Source organism: Rhinichthys klamathensis, unplaced genomic scaffold (assembly GCF_029890125.1).
Source record: "Rhinichthys klamathensis goyatoka isolate OS25496 unplaced genomic scaffold, OSU_Roscu_1.1 h1tg000406l_1, whole genome shotgun sequence".
NCBI classification, from domain to species: domain Eukaryota; kingdom Metazoa; phylum Chordata; class Actinopteri; order Cypriniformes; family Leuciscidae; genus Rhinichthys; species Rhinichthys klamathensis.
In genome coordinates, this window is record NW_026606907.1 from 2,085,717 (window position 1) to 2,106,353 (window position 20,637).

The window sequence follows — 20,637 nt, forward strand, 5'->3', positions numbered from 1 at the left end:
TTGAAAAAATCAGATCTGGGCTAGATTTGAGTGTTCACACTACCTCTGAAGAAGTCTGACCTGGTCACTTGACCCCAAAAAAAAATCAGATTTGGGCCACTTTTGCCTGCAGTGTGAACGGGGCCTTAGATGGACTATGAGGCTGGTTTTGAGACTCAACATGCCCCCTGTTTTCTCCTCCACAGAAAAGCAAGGTCCAGAGCGGAAGCGCATTAAAAAGGAGCCCACTAACACCAGGAAGTCGGGCCTGGCGTTCGGGGTGGGCATGCCGGGGATCCGGGCCGGGTACCCCCTGTCCGAGCGGCAGCAGGTGGCTCTCCTCATGCAGATGACGGCCGAGGAGTCCGTCAACAGTCCAGGTGCGTGTTTATCATGAGCACCACGTCTTCAGTCGCTTCCACTGTCCCTGCTGCACTCTCATGCTATGCTTCACACACACCACAGCACTTAATTAGAATTCAATTAAACAAGATAACCCTCATCAATTTCCATTACTTCGGCGAAATGAACCTCTGCAATCTTAATCCACTGTTGTTCATCAGCCCTTCAGGACTGTTGATAGAGCATCAAGGGACTGTGCTGTTCCGATATGAACTGTTCAGGTTTCCACATTTGATTGGCTCGTGTGGTATTGCAGCTTGAGATAAGTGAAACGCATTGGATTTGTGTTGCATTTACTTCAAAGGTTTAAATCAGTTTGTTTTCGAAGCTTGACCAATGGTATTGCATGCTTAAAGGTTACTTCTTATCTCTGGCATGCATGTCTCGGTAACACTTTACAATACGTTTTATTAGTAAACATGAATTAAGAATGAACAATACTTCTACAGCATTAAGTATTTTAGTTAATATTCATTTCAGCATTTACTAATACATAATACATTATTAAAATCAAAGGTTGTATTAGTTAATGCACTGTGAACAAACAATGAACAGCTTGATTTTTATTAACCCTAACCCTACAGTAACAAATGTATTGCTCATTGTTAGTTAACACATTAACTAATGAACCTTATTGTAACCATGTCTCTATTAGATTTACTGAATTTTAGCACCTCTTCAAGTAGTTCACCAGATTTATTTTTCCAAAACAAAAGACTACAGGAAATTCCTAACCCCACCCATACTGAGCACTTTTGCATGCCAGCTATTGTTGTGTTAGTTTGTTCTGAATATGTCTGAAAATAGTAATTTAGTGCAGCTGATTTGGTATGTCTGTCATGTGATTGTTAATAAATGTCCTTATTTACGTGGTAGTTTGTTGATTCAGTGTGCTTTAATCTTGTTGCTGACAATGTCGTCCAAATCCAAGGGGTGAAATTCAGTTAAAATTGTGTAATTTAGTGAAAGATGTGACGGCTACAAGGCGCAGATTGGCACAGGCAGAAGTTGTCTCCGTGTTTGTTGTATAAGACTGCCACCTAGAGGTCATAGCAAATAGTACTCATTACTACAATAATACACAAGTTGCTCATGCTCAGTTTAATTGTAAGTCAGTGGTTCTCAACCTTTTTGACTCCAAGGCGCCCCATTGTCCAAGATAATATTTGAAGGGCAAGTTCATATAGTTCCTCTTGTACTTCAGCTGTGATGATGACAAAGCTACTTTATTATCTACAGAAACTTTGACTATGAGTAGATTTAAACCAAACAAGTGATTCCTGAAGTTTCAACAACTGAATTTCTTTCAGGATCCATACTGTTTTTGACCACCGAATTGACACGTTTTTCATGATTAAGGATGAAAGGATTTTTTAAATACTTTTTGTTTGCAATAAACACAATTATATTTATTATAGATTATGTGACTGTTTTATTATATTTATTTTGGTGGTATTTTAGTTCTAAAAAAAACACTAGTAGATTTTCCCTGGCTTTAAGAAGCCAATTATTGTTATTAAATTAAAAAAAGAAATATAGTGCTTGAGTCTAACTTTTCCTCTCCTCCCTCCTCTTTTCCTGTCCTATCCAATGTTTTAAACTAGTTTTGTCTTATTTAAAATTATTTGTAATCCCCCTTTAAACTTTGTCCAGTTGTAAACCACTTCTGTAAGTAATCTTGCTGTTAATACCTATGTTTTCATCCAGACACAACACCAAAGCATCAGTCACAGTCAAGTCTGGGTCAGAAGGGAACACCAAACTCGGCCTCAAAAACCAAAGACAAAGTTAACAAGCGAAACGAGAGGGGTGAGACGCGGTTGCACCGGGCAGCCATACGTGGGGAAGCTCGCCGTGTGAAGGAGCTCATCAACGAGGGGGCCGACGTGAATGTAAAAGACTTTGCAGGTAAGAGCAAACATCCCCTTCGTATCCGGCAAGCTTTAACAATAGAGACTTTTAAGTCTCAGTTGAAAACGTATCTTTTTAACTTGGCTTTTAGTTACGGATACTCTCTATACTGATCTCACTATACACTTGTGTGAGGGTGTGTGTCTAAGAGTGTGTAGTCATGCCTTCATTTGCTAGGCTTGGTAAATGTTTTTATATATGTATGTTTTAATTGTAACTGTGACGCACTTTGGGCAACAACGTTACTATTAAATGTGCTATATAAATAAGTTGAAGTTAAAGACATTAGTGATCACCTGACTTCCACTTTAATCCTTTAACATGCTGTTGAAATTGAATAGAATATTAGGTGATCCCGTTGAAATGCTCATGAAATTCTTTTCATGATGTATATGAGCAGGCACTTAATAACGAAATGCGTTTTTTATTAATAATGTAATGCTTTTTGTTGTTTCAGGCTGGACCGCACTGCATGAGGCGTGTAATAGAGGGTATTATGATGTGGCCAAGCAGCTGCTGGCAGCCGGGGCCGAGGTTAACACCAAGGGCCTGGATGACGACACGCCTCTACATGATGCATCCAACAATGGCCATCTTAAAGTAAGTACCTCCGAACAGACGTTCCACAAATATGTGTGTGTGTTAGGGCTGTCAAATAAAAATTCTTATTTCGAAAATTCGTAGAGAATTCACGCTCGAGACGTGATGACGTAACGGATGCGGTTTGTTTTTGTTAGCTTATTCAGTATACAGCACTGCGTTGTGCTTCTGTTAGCTTATCCAGTATACGGCGCTGCGTTGTGCTTCTGTTAGCTTATCCAGTATACGGCGCTGCGTTGTGCTTCTGTTAGCTTATCCAGTATACGGCGCTGCGTTGTGCTTCTGTTAGCTTATCCAGTATACGGCGCTGCGTTGTGCTTCTGTTAGCTTATCCAGTATACGGTGCCTGGTTGTGCTTCTGTTAGCTTATCCAGTATACGGCGCTGCGTTGTGCTTCTGTTAGCTTATCCAGTATACGGCGCTGCGTTGTGCTTCTGTTAGCTTATCCAGTGTACGGCGCTGCGTTGTGCTTCTGTTAGCTTATCCAGTATACAGCGCTGCGTTGTGCTTCTGTTAGCTTATCCAGTATACAGCACTGCGTTGTGCTTCTGTTAGCTTATCCAGTGTACGGCGCTGCGTTGTGCTTCTGTTAGCTTATCCAGTATACAGCACTGCGTTGTGCTTCTGTTAGCTTATCCAGTATACGGCGCTGCGTTGTGCTTCTGTTAGCTTATCCGGTATACGGCGCTGCGTTGTGCTTCTGTTAGCTTATCCAGTATACGGCGCTGCGTTGTGCTTCTGTTAGCTTATCCAGTATACGGCGCTGCGTTGTGCTTCTGTTAGCTTATCCAGTATACAGCACTGCGTTGTGCTTCTGTTAGCTTATCCAGTATACAGCACTGCGTTGTGCTTCTGTTAGCTTATCCAGTATACAGCGCTGCGTTGTGCTTCTGTTAGCTTATCCAGTATACGGCGCTGCGTTGTGCTTCTGTTAGCTTATCCAGTATACAGCACTGCGTTGTGCTTCTGTTAGCTTATCCAGTATACAGCGCTGCGTTGTGCTTCTGTTAGCTTATCCAGTATACGGCGCTGCGTTGTGCTTCTGTTAGCTTATCCAGTATACAGCACTGCGTTGTGCTTCTGTTAGCTTATCCAGTATACAGCACTGCGTTGTGCTTCTGTTAGCTTATCCAGTATACAGCACTGCGTTGTGCTTCTGTTAGCTTATCCAGTATACGGCGCTGTGTTGTGCTTCTGTTAGCTGATCCAGTATACAGCACTGCGTTGTGCTTCTGTTAGCTTATCCAGTGTACGGCGCTGCGTTGTGCTTCTGTTAGCTTATCCAGTATACAGCACTGCGTTGTGCTTCTGTTAGCTTATCCAGTATACGGCGCTGCGTTGTGCTTCTGTTAGCTTATCCCGTATACAGCACTGCGTTGTGCTTCTGTTAGCTTATCCCGTATACAGCACTGCGTTGTGCTTCTGTTAGCTTATCCAGTATACGGCGCCTGGTTGTGCTTCTATTAGCTTATCCAGTATACGGCGCTGCGTTGTGCTTCTGTTAGCTTATCCAGTATACGTCGCTGCGCTGTGCTTCTGTTAGCTTATCCAGTATACGGCGCTGCGTTGTGCTTCTGTTAGCTTATCCAGTATACGGTGCCTGGTTGTGCTTCTGTTAGCTTATCCAGTATATGGCGCTGCGTTGTGCTTCTGTTAGCTTATCCAGTATACCGCGCCTGGTTGTGCTTCTGTTAGCTTATCCAGTATACGCCGCTGTGTAGTGCTTCTGTTAGCTTATCCAGTATACGGCGCTGTGTTGTGCTTCTGTTAGCTTATCCAGTATACGGCGCCTGGTTGTGCTTCTGTTAGCTTATCCAGTATACGGCGCTGTGTTGTGCTTCTGTTAGCTTATCCAGTATACGGCGCCTGGTTGTGCTTCTGTTAGCTTATTCAGTATACGGCGCTGCGTTGTGCTTCTGTTAGCTTATCCAGTATACGGCGCTGCGTTGTGCTTCTGTTAGCTTATCCAGTATACGGCGCTGCGTTGTGCTTCTGTTAGCTTATCCAGTATACGGCGCTGCGTTGTGCTTCTGTTAGCTTATCCAGTATACGGCGCCTGGTTGTGCTTCTGTTTGCTTATCCAGTATACGGCGCTGCGTTGTGCTTCTGTTAGCTTATCCAGTATACGGCGCTGCGTTGTGCTTCTGTTAGCTTATCCAGTATACGGCGCTGCGTTGTGCTTCTGTTAGCTTATCCAGTATACGGCGCTGCGTTGTGCTTCTGTTAGCTTATCCAGTATACGGCGCTGCGTTGTGCTTCTGTTAGCTTATCCAGTATACAGCGCTGCGTTGTGCTTCTGTTAGCTTATCCAGTATACGGCGCCTGGTTGTGCTTCTGTTAGCTTATCCAGTATACAGCACTGCGTTGTGCTTCTGTTAGCTTATCCAGTATACGGCGCCTGGTTGTGCTTCTGTTAGCTTATCCAGTATACGGCGCTGCGTTGTGCTTCTGCTGATGAAAACCCTCTCAGTTGGTGGAAAAAATCGTGACAAAACCTTCACATCGGTCAGATCTGAGCGTGTTTTTTCTTAGGCTCGAAACATTGTACACATAAAGTGCTCGCCACTCGCTGCAGATCAAGTTTTTTTGACGAACAATATGTAGATGTAGTGAGTAGAAGTGGATTTTTCTGAATGTAATTCGAATTTTGCTAATATTTAAAGGAGAACTCCGGCGCAAAATGAACCTTTGGTCTAATGACACATTGTTACCTAGTCAACCGTTATCTGAGATTTGTTTTCATGATTATCGAATGTAAATAGTTTTATCTCTAAAAACAGTTTAGCCTATAAAGCTAGTATAACGCTAGTATATTGGGCATAGTGTAATGACAAATAAAAATCGCTTGTTAATACCACTAACAAGGCTGAAAATAGACCCACACTAACACGGTAGCATAATGAGGGTCCCTACCTTCAAACCGAAGCATTGAGAACTTTGTCAGTGTCCAGACAGTTTAATAAGAAGATATTTTAAACATACAGTCAACTTCGCGTATACAGGCAGAAGCCATCTTTGAAATACAGTCTTTACCAGTCGATCTACGAACGCCGATCCAAGTGCGCTGGTGAGATGTGAACGAGCTATAAGTTGTGATAAGGTGAGCGCGAACAGCAGGCTTGGATCGGCGTTCGTAGATCGACTGGTAAAGGCTGTATTTCAAAGATGGCTTCTGCCTGTATACGCGAAGTTGACTGTATGTTTGAAATATCTTCTTATTAAACTGTCTGGACACTGACAAAGTTCTCAATGCTTCGGTTTGAAGGTAGGGACCCTCATTATGCTACCGTGTTAGTGTGGGGCTATTTTGAGCCTTGTTAGTGGTATTAACAAGCGATTTTTATTTGTCATTACACTATGCCCAATATACTAGCGTTATACTAGCTTTATAGGCTAAACTGTTTTTAGAGATAAAACTATTTACATTCGATAATCATGAAATCAAATCTCAGATAACGGTTGACTAGGTAACAATTTGTAATTAGACCAAAGGTTCATTTTGCGCCGGAGTTCTCCTTTAAGAAAGAAATTCGGATTTAACTTTTCAGACATTTTGACAGACTTAGTGTGTGTTTGTGTGTGTTTTTTTTTGTTGTTGTTGTTTTTTGTGGTATCTTAATATACTTTGTAACAAACCCCCTATTCTGGTTTTGTAGGTTGTGAAGCTGCTGTTACGGTATGGAGGGGATCCTTGTCAAAGCAACAGAAGAGGAGAGACTCCATTAAAAGTGGCAAATTCGCAAACAATGCTTAATCTGTTGCTGGGAAAAGGCACTTACACCTCCAGTGAGGAGAGTTCCTCAGGTGTGTACCATGCAGTTCTTGTGCGAATATATTCCAGAAAGTGCAGGAAATGTGTACCATATGCTAATATTAAGATTTTTTGTGCATCTCAGCAGATTCTTCTGAAGAGGAAGATGCCCCATCATTTGCCCCATCCAGCTCTGTTGATGGCAATAATACAGACTCAGAGTTTGAGAAGGGCTTAAAATTAAAAGGGAAGGGCATGGACCCACCCAAATCTATCTCCACTCCGGTCAAGGATGAGTACGAGTTTGACGAGGATGATGAGGAGGAGCGTGTCCCACCTGTGGACGACAAGCATCTGCTCAAGAAAGAGTTTCGCAAGGATCCCGTCATCAAGGCAAACAACTTTATCTCCATACCCAAGATGGAGGTTAAAACCTATTCCAAAAGCAACACGCTAACACCAAAGAAGGCTGTGCGCAGGATCCTGTCGGACAGCAACAGCTCGGATGAAGACGACAGGACTTTGTGTTTTACACCCACGACCACACCAAGGCAACCTGCACCTCAGACCAACGCAAAGAGCCGGGAATCGACGTCGCTGAGCTCCAAGCAGCAAAAAGAGAAAAGTAAAGTCAAGAAGAAGAGGAAGAAGGAGACAAAAAATAATGTTAGTAAGGAGGTGCGCTTTGATAAAGTGAACGACAAGTTCTGCACCTCAGACTCTGAGATTGGGGACTTGGAGAGCGAGGACGATAAAGGATCCATGCAGAGTGCAAATTGTGTAAAGGACTCTTCTACGTTGAGCCTTAAAGATCCTTCTGTCTTTAGCTCTCTGTCAGTTTCTTCTTCATCCTCATCGCATGGGAGTCTGAGCTCACAGAAACACACACAGTCTCTGGCAGAGCAGCACCCAAAGCAGTGGAGGACGGATGGCTGGAAGACTGTGTCCTCTCCACCATGGTCGGATGTCAGCTCCCTCTCGGACTCGGTCAGAACAAGGCTCTCTAGCGAATCGGACTACTTGTCTGCCGACTCCAGTGTTGAGTCTGTGAAACAGGTGAAAAAGAAAGTGCAAGATAACAGAAAGAAAAACAACACGCATACCGGTGCGGTAGACAAAAAGAACTCTGAGTTTTACAAGAACTCAAACACAGATGGAGCCATTTCTAAAACAGACAAAGATGGAAAGGTGTTGAAGAAACACAAAGTGAAACACAAACACAAAAGTAAGGAAAAGGATAAGGCTCCAAGTGTGGTGTTGAGTCAAGACATGAATGAAAAGTTTGTCAAGAGCTTTTCTTTTGACTTTGATGATACACGGCAGAAATCGCTAATTGTTGACACGGTGTCGCCTTCTGAAAATAGGGTCAAACTTTCAAAACATGAGAAAGATCATTTTAAGAAGGAAGACCGATTGTCTAAAGGTAAATCTGAAGACAAGGACTGGCCAGGTAAAGAAACTCAAAGGGTGGTCAAAGAAGAGAGGTCAAAGAAGACAAAGGAGTCAAACAAGGAAAAGGTGAGCAAAGAGGAGAGGGACAAACCTTTAAAGACTGAGAAGGAGAGAATTATCAAAGACAAGGCAAAGGAGGAGAAGCAGAAAGCCCATAAAGATGATAAAAAGAAAAAGTCTAAGGATAAATCTTTTAAAATTGACAAAAAGAATGAACAAAAAGAAGAAAAACATTTTAAATCTGAGAAAAGCATAAAAGAAGAGAAGGAAAAGTCTAAGAGGGATAAAAATATCAAGGAGGAACCCGATTATGAAGACTATGACTTAAAAAATCACTTACTAGAGGAAACATCAGATGATCCCCATGATCGGTGGCAGTCGGACATGTCTTCTGACAGTTCGCTTTATGGAGATGATAGCTGGGACGCCCCTGTAAAAGAATACAAATCAAATAATGCTGTCAAGTTAATTGTAGAAACAGTGAAGGAGGAAAGCAGGGACCGAAGAAAGGAAAATAAAGTCAAAGATAAAAAAACAGATCATGGAGATAAGCGTCCTGAAAAGGAAACTGCATCTAAGAAGAAAGACAAGGAATCCTCTGAAAAGAATACTGAAAAGAAAAAAGACTGGACAGACAAACAAAAGTTCAATTCGGGTCAGTCATTGGAAAAGGAGAAGAAACGAAAAGAATCAGCAGAGAGTGTCAAAGAGAAGAAGGAGAAGGATTATGTGGAGGGCAGCAGAGACAGAAAAGATTCCTATGAGTTTACTAAGGAAAGGAAAGACTCAAAAACTAAACAAGAATCTCTGAGAGATGACTATGGGAGTGAGGCCTTCTTTAAAGACAAACCAGAGAATGAAACCACTTGTAAGTCTGACCCCAGAGAGAGGAACCACTCTGGAAAGGAAAGGGAGAAGAAAATTGATGGTGTGGAAAAGAAAGAGAAGTCCAAAGGAGAAAAACACAAGGACAAGCCTAAGGACAGAAATTTAGACCAGGAAAAGGAGAAACCTGAGAAAAACTCAATTGATAGATCAATGAAAGAGAAAGATCTAGAACGGGCCCCCAAAGACAAGCGGGATGGGGCTAAAGAAAAACATAAAGATTCTCATATCAAGGAGAAAGAAAGGAAGATGTCATCTGAACAGATTAAAGATAAGAAAGAAAAGATATCTCAGGACAAACATGCTGACAGAGAAAAAGATTTCCTAGAGTTTAAGAAAGAGGAGAGAAAACCTGAAAAGGCGAGAGAGAAGACATGGTACACAATTGCAGATATTTTTACAGATGAGAGTGAAGATGATGATGACAACTATAATGGGGGTGTTGCAAAATTAAGTGACTCTCTCGGACTATCAGATTCTCACAGGAAAGATTCCACACCAGACATTGATGAAATGGATAATTTCCAAACAGATAAACATAAGAAATACTCTGAGGGGAAAACACATTCCACAGAAAAACAAAAGGAACATAAAGATAAGAAAAAGGAGAAGGCATCATTTGATGCTGGAAAAGAGAGAAAAGCCTCCATGGAAAAACACAAAGATAAAAAGGACAAAGATTCAATTGACACAAAACACAAGGAGCGTAAGGACAGAGCATCTGTGGATTCAAATCAAGACAAGAAAAGCAAGCAGAAACTTCTTGACAAGAAAGATGCCAGTGAAGAAAAGAGCAAAAACAAATACAAAGACAAGGTAGAGCACTTAAAAGAAAGAAAACTCTCAAAGGGGAGTGGTGAAAATGAGAAATCATTGTTGGAGAAACTTGAGGAAGAGGCAATGAATGATTACAAAGATGATTCCAATGATAGAAATAGTGAAATTTCATCAGACAGTTTCACAGACAGAGGTCAAGAACCCGTTCTAAGCAGCTTCTATGATTCCTCCAACATCAGTATACCTGACATGTCCGAGGAGAGAAGAGAGTCTCTATCCATCTCTAATCCACAGGATAAGTTCAGAGAGAAAGAGAGGCATAGACATTCCTCATCCTCATCATCCAAAAAGAGTCACGACAAAGAAAAGGAGAAAGTCAAGAAAGAAAAGGGGGATAAAAAAGACAAGTCAGAGGAGATCAGAGAATCATATGGCCGCAGAGAAAGCTTGCCCTTTGACAAAGAGCCCATGCCTTTAGAGGCTGACCCTTACACTTTTCCATATGGTTCCAAGGTTGATGGTGAGGATGACTTGGAAAAGACTCTGGAGTTTGAGAAGGAGATGTCCAAAAAAGACAAGACAAATAGTGTCATTAACAGTGAGAAAATAAAAGACAAAAAGAAGAAAGAGAAGCACAAGGAAAAATCGAAAGAGGAAAAGCATAAATACTCGGATGGATTTGGGTCCTTCAGACACTCAAAAGAAGAACAAAAATCTGGAATGAAGGAAAACGCTCAAGTCACGAGTCTTAAAGAGAAATCTAAAGAAGACGCTTCTAAATTTGATGGGAAAAATAAGGAGAGGAATAAAGATATCATGGACAAAGACAGAACAGATCTCAAACCCAAGGTCAAAGATGAGAATGACAAATTCAGCCAGTCAAAAGAGACAACTCGAAAGGACAATCGCCCTCGTGAAAAACTTTTGGTTGATGGTGATCTCAGACTAACAAGTTTTGGCAAAATGCTTAGTTTAAAAGATCAAGAGATTGAAGAGCGCCATAAGAAACACAAGGAAAGAATGAAACAGATGGAAAAGCTGAGGCATCGGTCAGGTGACCCAAAACTTAAAGATAAAACAAAATCGAATGAAGAACTTAAGAAGAACCGCAGTGAACTTTCCAAAAAATCAGTGGAAAGTGCTTTGAAAGAAAAAAAGTTCAAAGATACTGGCCTTCCAATCCAAATGATGTCCCCTGATAGAAAGCCGATACCTATGGACAGTCAGAACTCAAAAGACTGGCTTGCTGGCCATCAAATAAAGGAAAATCTTCCTGCATCTCCTAGACCTGACCAGAACAGACCAACAGGTGTCCCCACCCCAACATCTGTGATCTCATGTCCAAGCTATGAGGAAGTCATGCAAACTCCACGCACTCCGTCCTGCAGTGCAGAGGACTATCCTGATATCATATTTGATGGTCTTGACTGTCAGAATTCCTCGGCCACCACTATGTCCATGAACGCCTGCTCCCCTACCTTCTTCGATAGATATTCCAACTCATCGAATAACTTCCAGGAGGGAACATGCATAACACCAGCAAAGAACTTGCAATTACCCCTTGTGAGTCGTTCCGTCACCCCTGATGTCAGAAGACCACTTGAGAGCGAGTTCAAAGTAGAGGCAGAAAAGTTTTTGCGACAGCAACATATACCAGAAGGCACAGCATTCGAGTCTTCAGCCTCACATATTACCGAGGACAAGATAGCAGCTGACAGACTTAATTGCCTTTCCCCAACATACTTTTCACCCCCTATTGAGATGATGTCTCCCAGGCCTGACCTATCACAACATGATAGAGTTCCTGATGAAGCGCCTTCTGTAAATTCTCTCAACGAAGGCATTGAACACTCGGGGAGTGTTTATAACAACTATCTCATGAAGCCCTCAACTCCAGTCCATAGACCCGAACCCCAGGAGCCTTGTTTGGATATAGCGGCTCCCCCAACTCCAGCTCCTGCTGCCCTTCCTCCCATGGATATTGATGATCTCTCAGAGCCACAACAAAGTGGACCTGTTCTAATGCCAGCTCACCCTGTCAGTGTGAGTGACTACTTGCCTCCTGTTGTTGAAGAGCAAGAAGAAGAGGAAGATGAGGAGGACGATGAAGAGGATGATTTTGTTGAGGATGGCACAGAAGTTCACCACACTGAAGACGAGTCCAGAAACGATCCCACATACTCACTTGGGATTGAGGAATCTGACAAAAAGGCTTGGCTTGAATGTCCAGATAGAAGAGATCCTGATGAAATTCCCATAACACCAACCCATCCACAAGACAACTACATGGAAAACTCATGTGATCAGTCCTTAGCCTGGAATTCAGAAGTGCTCATGAAATCACCTAATGAGAGTTACAGAGAGGTCGAGGCTGCCGTGTCAAAGATAAGCAGTCCATATTCACACTCCGATTGTGATTTGCAGCATATCCCAAGTGTTATGCCCGTGACACCACCTCACTCTACTTATTCCAGAGTATACTGTCCATCACAGATATCTGACTCTCATTACGAGGTTCACAAAGACACAGTGGAAGACATTACATCACCGGAAAGACCTGAAACAGAGGCACTGGAGTCAGAATCACCTCGACTAGAAACTTTCTTCACTGATTGCAAACCAGATCCCGAGGAAGTGCAGATGGACCTAGAGCCCCCATGTATGATGAAAGACAACATACAAGAGTCTCCCACCTATGTTGCAGAGAACTGCATCTCTGTAGCCCCACCAGTCAACCAAGAACCTGTTGTTTCATGGGTAGATCCATTCCCTAGTGCAGCTGATGAAATGGATGACATGGGTCCGTTCTCTATACCAGAGCTTCCTTTCCAGGAGAAGGAGATGCCGGAGCCTGATATAACAACCCCAGAGATTGCGGATAGTAAGCTTCCACCTCCTCAGACAAGACCTCCCGTTATTGAGACAAACGAAGATGTTGAAATAATGGATGTTGACTTGACAAGTTTGTCCAAAGCATCTTGTTCTCCTGCAATTGTGCCTCCTACAGAATCTGGTCAGGATTTGGTTCCCCCAATAAGTGAGGATGTATATAGACCGCAGTGTGAGTTGGAGCCAGAGCCTCAGAACATCCCAGATGTTCCTCCCATGAAAGAAACAATCCCAGAGGAGAGGGAAGCATTTGAAGAAGTGGATGAAAATGTAAATTTGTTTTCCACTGACAGTGAAAAGGACAATGAATACAGGCAAAAAGAAACAATCCCGGATACAATGATGCCATCTGTCATGGTACAATATTTGGAGCTACCAGCCACCACAAAATCACATATATTAGGACAAAATCCTGTGGTAGTTTTGGGTCCCTCATGTAGCCCTCATCCTGTTCAGGTTCAATCTGTCTCAATGCCTACTAGCACACCAGTATCAGAGGCCCTTGAGACAACCGCCAAGTTGTCTGTGACTATACCAGTGTCTGAGGCACCCAAGAAAATTGAGGAAATACCTCAGAGGATGACCCGGAAAAAGGCTCAGATGCTGGCCAATCAGAACAAGCAGAGCTCATCCAGCATCACCTCTTCAGTATCCTCCTTACCAATCACAACAAGTGTGACCACTTCTTGTGTCACAGTAGAAAAGGAAAAAGAGCCCATCACCTCAACCACAGCTCAGACATCCACTCCTTCTGTACCTGCACTAATCACCAAATCAAAAGGCAGGCCTGTCGAGGACGATGACAACCAGTCCCAACATCCACGCAAGAGAAAGTTTCCAAAATCTGGCCAGCAACAGGTGCAGGTTCAGCTTGTGAACACCGCAATGAAGCAGACCAGGGAGATGATCCAACAGACTCTAGCAGTCATTGTGAATGCCATCAAATTGGATGAGATAGAGCCATACCACAGTGACCGTTCCAACCCCTATTTTGATTACCTTCAGATCCGCAAGAAAATTGAGGAAAAGAGGAAGATTTTGTGTTACATAACACCTCAAGCTCCCCAGTGTTACGCAGAGTATGTGACGTACACAGGCTCTTATCTTCTTGATGGCAAGCCTCTGAGCAAGCTTCATATTCCAGTGGTAAGAATTTTGTTTTTGTGTCCTATGCATAAATACTCTTAATACCTAACCATAAGCAGCATAATTATACTGACAAGACGTTAATGATGTTGATAGGATGGTATTATATATATATATTATTATTATCAACGGATCGCTGGCCTCACGGTTCGGCACGCATGTGATTCGCGGATTAACTGCTAAATTTTACCATCATAGAGTGAAAGTTTATAATTTGGACTGGTTTTGTCTTGGCAATTTATACATTCAAACAATTTTAAACGCAGAAGAAGAGGTGAAAATCGGGACTCGTGCATTGTAGGGATGACGAAAACTAAAAAATTTCTTGACCGACCACCGAGCCTCATTAGCCGGTTGAAACCGGTTAACCGATTAGTTTAAAATATGCCACGCTATTTGAAATAACAGCCATTTCGAGCCGCGCCTGCAATTTCGCAACTCTGTCGCATCTTTCTCTGCCTCCCGCTCACACACACACTGCCCCTGCCCCAACTCACGTCACTTTTTTTAAATCCCCTACAGCGTGAAACATGAGTCCCGCAAACGCGGCGCCGAGGAGCTTGTATGTAATCGGAGGACAAATGGCTCCTTAGTTTTGAAATAGTGTGGGTACAAGGTGATCGCGTTAAAAATAAAGGCGTTAGTCTAGCGTTAGAAGCGCATTTGAAACATTGCCGCGGCTCATTTAAGAAAATGACAGCCCCGAAGAGACGCCACTTTAGTTTGAGGTAGTGCTAACAATAATAAAGAAAGATGATGATCATCATCACCTTATCTGTTACCACTGAAATGTAATATATTTCTACTGTATTACTACTGTATTTAAGTACTGTAGCACACAAGTTGCAACTTACTGTGTCATTCTTTTTGGTGAAATGGTCCCACACACTACGTTTCTTTACACACTTCATCCTGTCGTCTGCCCTGGCTCTAACCTCGAGTGTTTTAGCCTGTAGGCTTTACTTTTTGCAAACCTTGTTAGCGCGCGAACCGAAACGCTGTGACCTCGCGCCAAATGTTTTTATTGGTTTATTAAGTACAAACAGGCGAGTTATGAAAAATTGAGTGAGGGATTTGTTCACTTCACACAAAAATATCTTGGAATGAGATGGCTAACTGTAGTAGCGTTTAGTCCACTGTCTGTAATAGCCTAATTTAGAGATCACTTTTTTTTTTTTTTAACCGACTACCGACAACTTTGATCGGTTAACGTTGAGACGGTCAACCATCGGTCAAACGGTCATCGGTTAGCATCCCTAGTGCATTGTCTGTGCGCACGCAGAGAGAGAGAGAGGCGCATTTCAGATAGCGTTAACAAACACAAAATTATGTCAAAATACGGCAGGGATTCTCTCGGTTATGTCATAAAAACGGATATTTGTCCGGTTTTTTTTCGTCCGTGCCGTCGGTCTTAAAGTGACAGGAGCCTAATATTCCTACTGTTGTCTGTGCCAATAATGTTAATAAAACAACAAAATACAGCTTTAACAAAGATAAAACTATATTTAATTTTTATAGTGAACAAAGTGTTATTTTACATTTAGGCTGATCAATTTCTGTACCTGAATACCACTGTTAGACTTAGTAACTTTTTTACTTATTACTTTGTTTGTTTGTTAGGCTAGTAGTTTTTGATGTAGTATCGAAGAACTATCGAAGAATAGTTTTTTTTTGCTGATCCGAAAAATTATCCGATCCGTTGCTCAAAAAACGTAAATGATCCGAACTGTGAATTTTGTGATCCGTTGCACCACTATTTAATATATTACATATATAGAGCAAGATTTTGGACATCATGCATTGGTTAAAACACAGAATATCTCCATTAATGCATTTTCATTGTTGAGATATAGAGATGTCCTTCTAAACTATTTTCTCTACTATCCTAGATTGCTCCACCTCCATCTTTGTCGGAGCCCCTGAAGGAGTTATTCAGACAGCAAGAGGCAGTTCGAGGAAAACTAAGACTGCAGCACAGCATCGAGAGGGTAAACTCTCACTCCTTGCCTTTAGTCTGTCTTTATTTTCTCTTCTTGGTTTCTCCCCTCACTTCAAAAGTCACCCCGTTAGGAGGTAATGATCACACGGCACAAATCCTTTGATTCATCAAAGGCCTTGTGTAATAGAACAGCAAGTTATCTACAATATACATTTCAACTAAGCAAGCATTTCATCTCATTTTCTTCTGATGTTCTTATTGTGACTTGCAGACCTTGATCGTTTGAAAACACTGTTTACTAGCTTTGTCCCTTGATTACTAGATGAATGCTCAATGGATCAGTTGGGTGTCTAGTCTTACTCTGATTTTATGCTGCCTTACAGGAGAAGCTCATTGTATCTTGTGAGCAGGAGGTGCTGCGTGTTCATTGCAGAGCAGCGAGAACAATCGCAAATCAGGCCGTTCCTTTCAGTGCTTGCACAATGCTGCTGGATTCAGAAGTCTACAACATGCCATCAGAAAGCCAGGTGAGGCCTCATTTTGAACTATTATTAACACGTTAAAGATGTTATGATGGCTACGAAGATGTAAATTTTATTACATTTCTAACTAATCTTGATCTCCAGGGGGACGAAAACAAGTCTGTGAGAGATCGCTTCAATGCTCGGCAGTTTATCTCCTGGATTCAAGATGTGGATGATAAGTACGACCGCATGAAGGTGAGGAACTTTATTTGTGTATATATATACAGGTGAAACTCGAAAAATTCGAATATCCTCCAAAAGTTAATTTATTTCAGTAATTCAACTTAAAAGGTGAAACTAATATATTATATAGACTCATTACATGCAAAGTGAGATATTTCAAGCCTTTATTTTGTTATAAGTGTGATGATTATGGCTTACAGCTTATGAAAACCCCAAATTCAAAATTAGAATATTGTGAAAAGGTTTTCATAAGCTGTAAGCCATAATCATCAAAATTATAACAAATCAAGGCTTGTAATATCTCACTTTGCATGTAATGAGTCTATATAATATATTAGTTTCACCTTTTAAGTTGAGTTACTGAAATTAACTTTTGCACGATATTAAAATTTTCAAAGTTTCACCTGTGCATATTTGTGAGGATTGTTTGAAATTCACTTAAAATAAAAAAAAAATTTAAGCCTAATGTTAAAAAAAAAAAGATAGCTTTCAACTGTAATGTTGAATGGCTATAATAAGTTTCATGGAGACATCAGTAGCTGTATTAGTATCAGTGATAATGGCCTTTATTTATAAAAAAAAGATGCCATGAAACAAGTATTGAAAATATACTGTCTTCATGTCTCTACATTAACTTGGAGATTAACTGTGAAATTATTACATTATAAAATATTTAAAAACGTAAGTGTTTTTAATCGCGATTAATCACAGAAGAAATGTGACATTAAAGCGGGGGTGAAACACTCAGTTTCAGTCAATCTCATGTTAATCTTGAGTACCTATAGAGTAATATTGCATCCATCATATCTCCAAAAAGTCTTTAGTTTTATTATATTTATAAAAGAAAGATAGGCTGTACAGAGTCTTTCCGGAAAAAGCCGAGCGGGTGGAGGCGTGCCGTGTGGGCGGAGCTAAATAATCACGAGCGCACGATACTATACGTGATCATGTTGTTTAGCCTACTTGCTGTGCTTAAGTTACACGCCGATAGACACACAGATATTTGAAGCAGTTCTACTCACCGCCTGCGGTTCCAACGCAAGACCGTTAACCTTTAGTGTTGGGACTGCTGCATCCTTGAGAACTAAACGATTAGCAAATCCAGCTTCGAACTGGGCCTTGTTTATAAAAAAATCATCCTCGAAATGCATGGAACAAACAAGAACACTTGCACAACTGTGTTGATGTTCTGGAAAAACAAACTCCATCCACTGGTCCCTTAACGCTTGATTCTTTGGGAATCTGTGCAGTGTTGTCTTGCCTTGGCAACCGAAAACACACTTCTTTGGTGACATATTGCAGCTTAGCCGATGCACAGCGCTTTGATGGGCATAGGTTACGGCTATCGCTCTACAGCTGCGCGCGCGCCCTTCCGAGAGAAGTGCCCTTAGGACCGTATAAGGACATTCCGGCGCATCTGACGTCATACGCGCCCATACTCGGAAAAAACTTTCCGAAACTTGTGACAACCAGGAAGGAGTATTTTGAGGACAGAAATACTCAATCAAACGTACAACTTAATTTTTGAAACTTTGTCCATGTTTAGCTTGGGAATCCAACTCTATAACAGTGTAAAAAACTCACTATGCATGAAATAGCATTTCACCCCCCCTTTAAACGCCATTAAAGGGAAATAAAGCTCAAATCTGTGTCCGTGACACCGTTTTACATAATTTAAGAAAGAAATTGAGCTTTATATCGACTCAATTCGATTTGTAAATGTTTCAATGTCTTTATGTAGATCTACACCTAGTGTGCAACTGTTATATTTATTTTTTTGTATCATGTTGTATTTAACATTTTCTGTAAGAAAAAAGTCACACATGCTTGTTCCAGCTTCCGTGTTTAGCGAATTTGATGCCACTTTTGTGACTAATCACTCAAAAGTTTATTTTAATCTGCCGTCAGACTATCTGAGACGCCATTGCCATAACGTCTTGCTTCGACAGATTGATGGATCTCTTATATTTAGCATTAAAAAATCAGAATGTATGAATGACAGCGATTCATGTTCACTTGAACAGTAGTTAATGTAACATGAACCAACGATGAGCAATACATTTGTTACAGTATTTATTAATCTTTGTTAATGTCAGTTTTCCCTTCGTTGTTTGTTCATGTTAGTTCACAGTGCATTAACTAATGTTAACTAATACAACTTTAAAGATGAATTAATTCTGTAGAATGATTGTTCATGTTAACTAATGAACCTTATTGTAAAGTGTTACCAAAAAAAATTCATGTTCAGTGGAAACATGCAGAGCTTTCATGCATTTTAAGCTCTTTTAACCCTTAAAGGATTAGTTCACTTTTTAAAAAACTTTTGCTGATAATTTACTCACCCCCATGTCATCCAAGATGTCCATGTCTTTCTTTCTTCAGTCGAAAAGAAATTAAGGTTTTTGATGAAAACATTCCAGGAGTTTTCTCCATATAATGGACTTCAATGGGGTCCAAACGGTCCAAATGACAGTTTCAGTGCAGCTTTAAACGTCACCAGACGATGAATAATGGTCTTATCAAGCGAAACGATCGGCCATTTCAAAAATAGATAAAAAAAGTTTACGTTTTATAGGCACAAATGCTCGCCTTGCTCTGTTCTGTGATGCACGTTCGTGATTCTCCTGTTCGAACTCGTTCATCAAAATGAACGAATCTTTTTTCGAGTCATTTCATTCGTTGAATGAACGAAATGACTCGAAAAAAGATTTGTTCATTTTGAGGAACGAGTTCGAACAGGAGAGTTCGCAAGGCGAGCATTTGTGCTTATAAAACTTAAACTTTTTTATCTATTTTTGAAATGGCCGATCGTTTCGCTTGATAAGACCATTATTCATCGTCTGGTGTCGTTTAAAGCTGCACTGAAACTGTCATTTGGACCTTGGACCGTTTGGACCCCATTGAAGTCCATTATATGGAGAAAAATCCTGGAATGTTTTCATCAAAAACCTTAATTTCTTTTCGACTGAAGAAAGAAAGACATGGACATCTTGGATGACATACTTGTTAACTACTCCTTTAACTGTGCAAGCATGGTGTATATTTCCCAAAGTCTAATGACTAGCATGTTCTCCCGACAGACGTGTTTGCTAATGCGTCAGCAACACGAGGCCGCGGCTCTGAACGCCGTGCAAAGGATGGAGTGGCAACTCAAGGTGCAGGAGCTGGACCCGGCGGGACACAAGTCTCTGTGTGTGAACGAGGTGCCCTCCTTCTACGTGCCGATGGTCGACGTCAACGACGACTTCGTACTGTTGCCCGCGTGACAACGACACACACTCAGACTCTGAGAGTTCGGTCTAACATTAACCATCTATCAAAGAGACATCAAACAAAAGTTCGGTAAGGGCTAGCCGGTTTGAAGAGATTTCTTTGAGGAAGAGAAAAATATATATTATATAGAGAGAAAAAAGGTAAAACTCATCGTTTTTTCCCGCCCGAGGAGGAACCGTTCGTCTTTTTTAAACAGGGAGAGGAAAAACACAAAACTTGCACTTTTGTCCTCAAGTTTTTTATGCTTTTGTTTGGGATTTGAAAAAGCTAAACTGCTTTGAACCTCCTGTCTTGGGTGAACACAAGGGACAGTTTTTATGTATCTGTCCCACCCCATACTGAGTTAACAAGCTTGAGACGGGTCCGTCCACTATTGTGCTCCGGAACAAGAGGACAGACGGCGCTGGTGGACACCGGGACAGATGTGCAGGCACACAAAAAAGACACAAACGTGCGCGACAGGAGTGCTAGCATAGCCGCTTCTCGTTTGGACCCGAGTCTATAATGCTAAAGTGGTGGAAAGAACGACTTTCCTGCGTTTCAGGCCCATATTCAGGACAGCTCGGCGCCGAGCGACGAGGAGAAATGCGTTCAGTTAGTGGAGACGGTCCCAAATGCTGGATTAAACGCATGGGCTGATGGTCCCGGAGCCACGCCTGCTTTCACAACAAGTGCATAAGGAAAAAAGACTAATAATGTAAGAGCAAATGTTGCTGTCACAAATCACGAGAGACAAGGACTTAGTTTTTTTTTGGTTTATGTCTTTCTTTTACTCGGGCATTTCATTGTTCCCTTTCTGAGGAAGTGACTTGAAAAACACTACAGAGCCAACATTAGTTTAATGGAAAAAAATTGAAAATTGCAAAAAAAAAAAGTATTCCGTAAATGATGTACAGTTTTTTATAATCATTAACCAATGTATTCTC

The 20,637-nt window shown here is 41.4% G+C and overlaps 1 protein-coding gene across 1 annotated transcript in view; it reads left to right on the forward strand.

The window, feature by feature from the left end:
- The window catches only part of ankrd11 (ankyrin repeat domain 11), a 178,526-nt gene extending 158,524 nt beyond the window's left edge, over window positions 1-20,002 (forward strand). The window contains exons 5-13 of the mRNA XM_056234790.1: window positions 186-359; window positions 2,089-2,289; window positions 2,750-2,892; window positions 6,549-6,696; window positions 6,792-13,792; window positions 15,682-15,780; window positions 16,115-16,258; window positions 16,358-16,450; window positions 19,519-20,002. Coding sequence (XP_056090765.1) covers window positions 186-359; window positions 2,089-2,289; window positions 2,750-2,892; window positions 6,549-6,696; window positions 6,792-13,792; window positions 15,682-15,780; window positions 16,115-16,258; window positions 16,358-16,450; window positions 19,519-19,704 — 8,189 coding nt within the window. The 3' untranslated portion in view covers window positions 19,705-20,002. The remainder of the gene's footprint in view (window positions 1-185; window positions 360-2,088; window positions 2,290-2,749; window positions 2,893-6,548; window positions 6,697-6,791; window positions 13,793-15,681; window positions 15,781-16,114; window positions 16,259-16,357; window positions 16,451-19,518) is intronic.
- The last annotated feature ends 635 nt before the right edge of the window (window positions 20,003-20,637 follow it).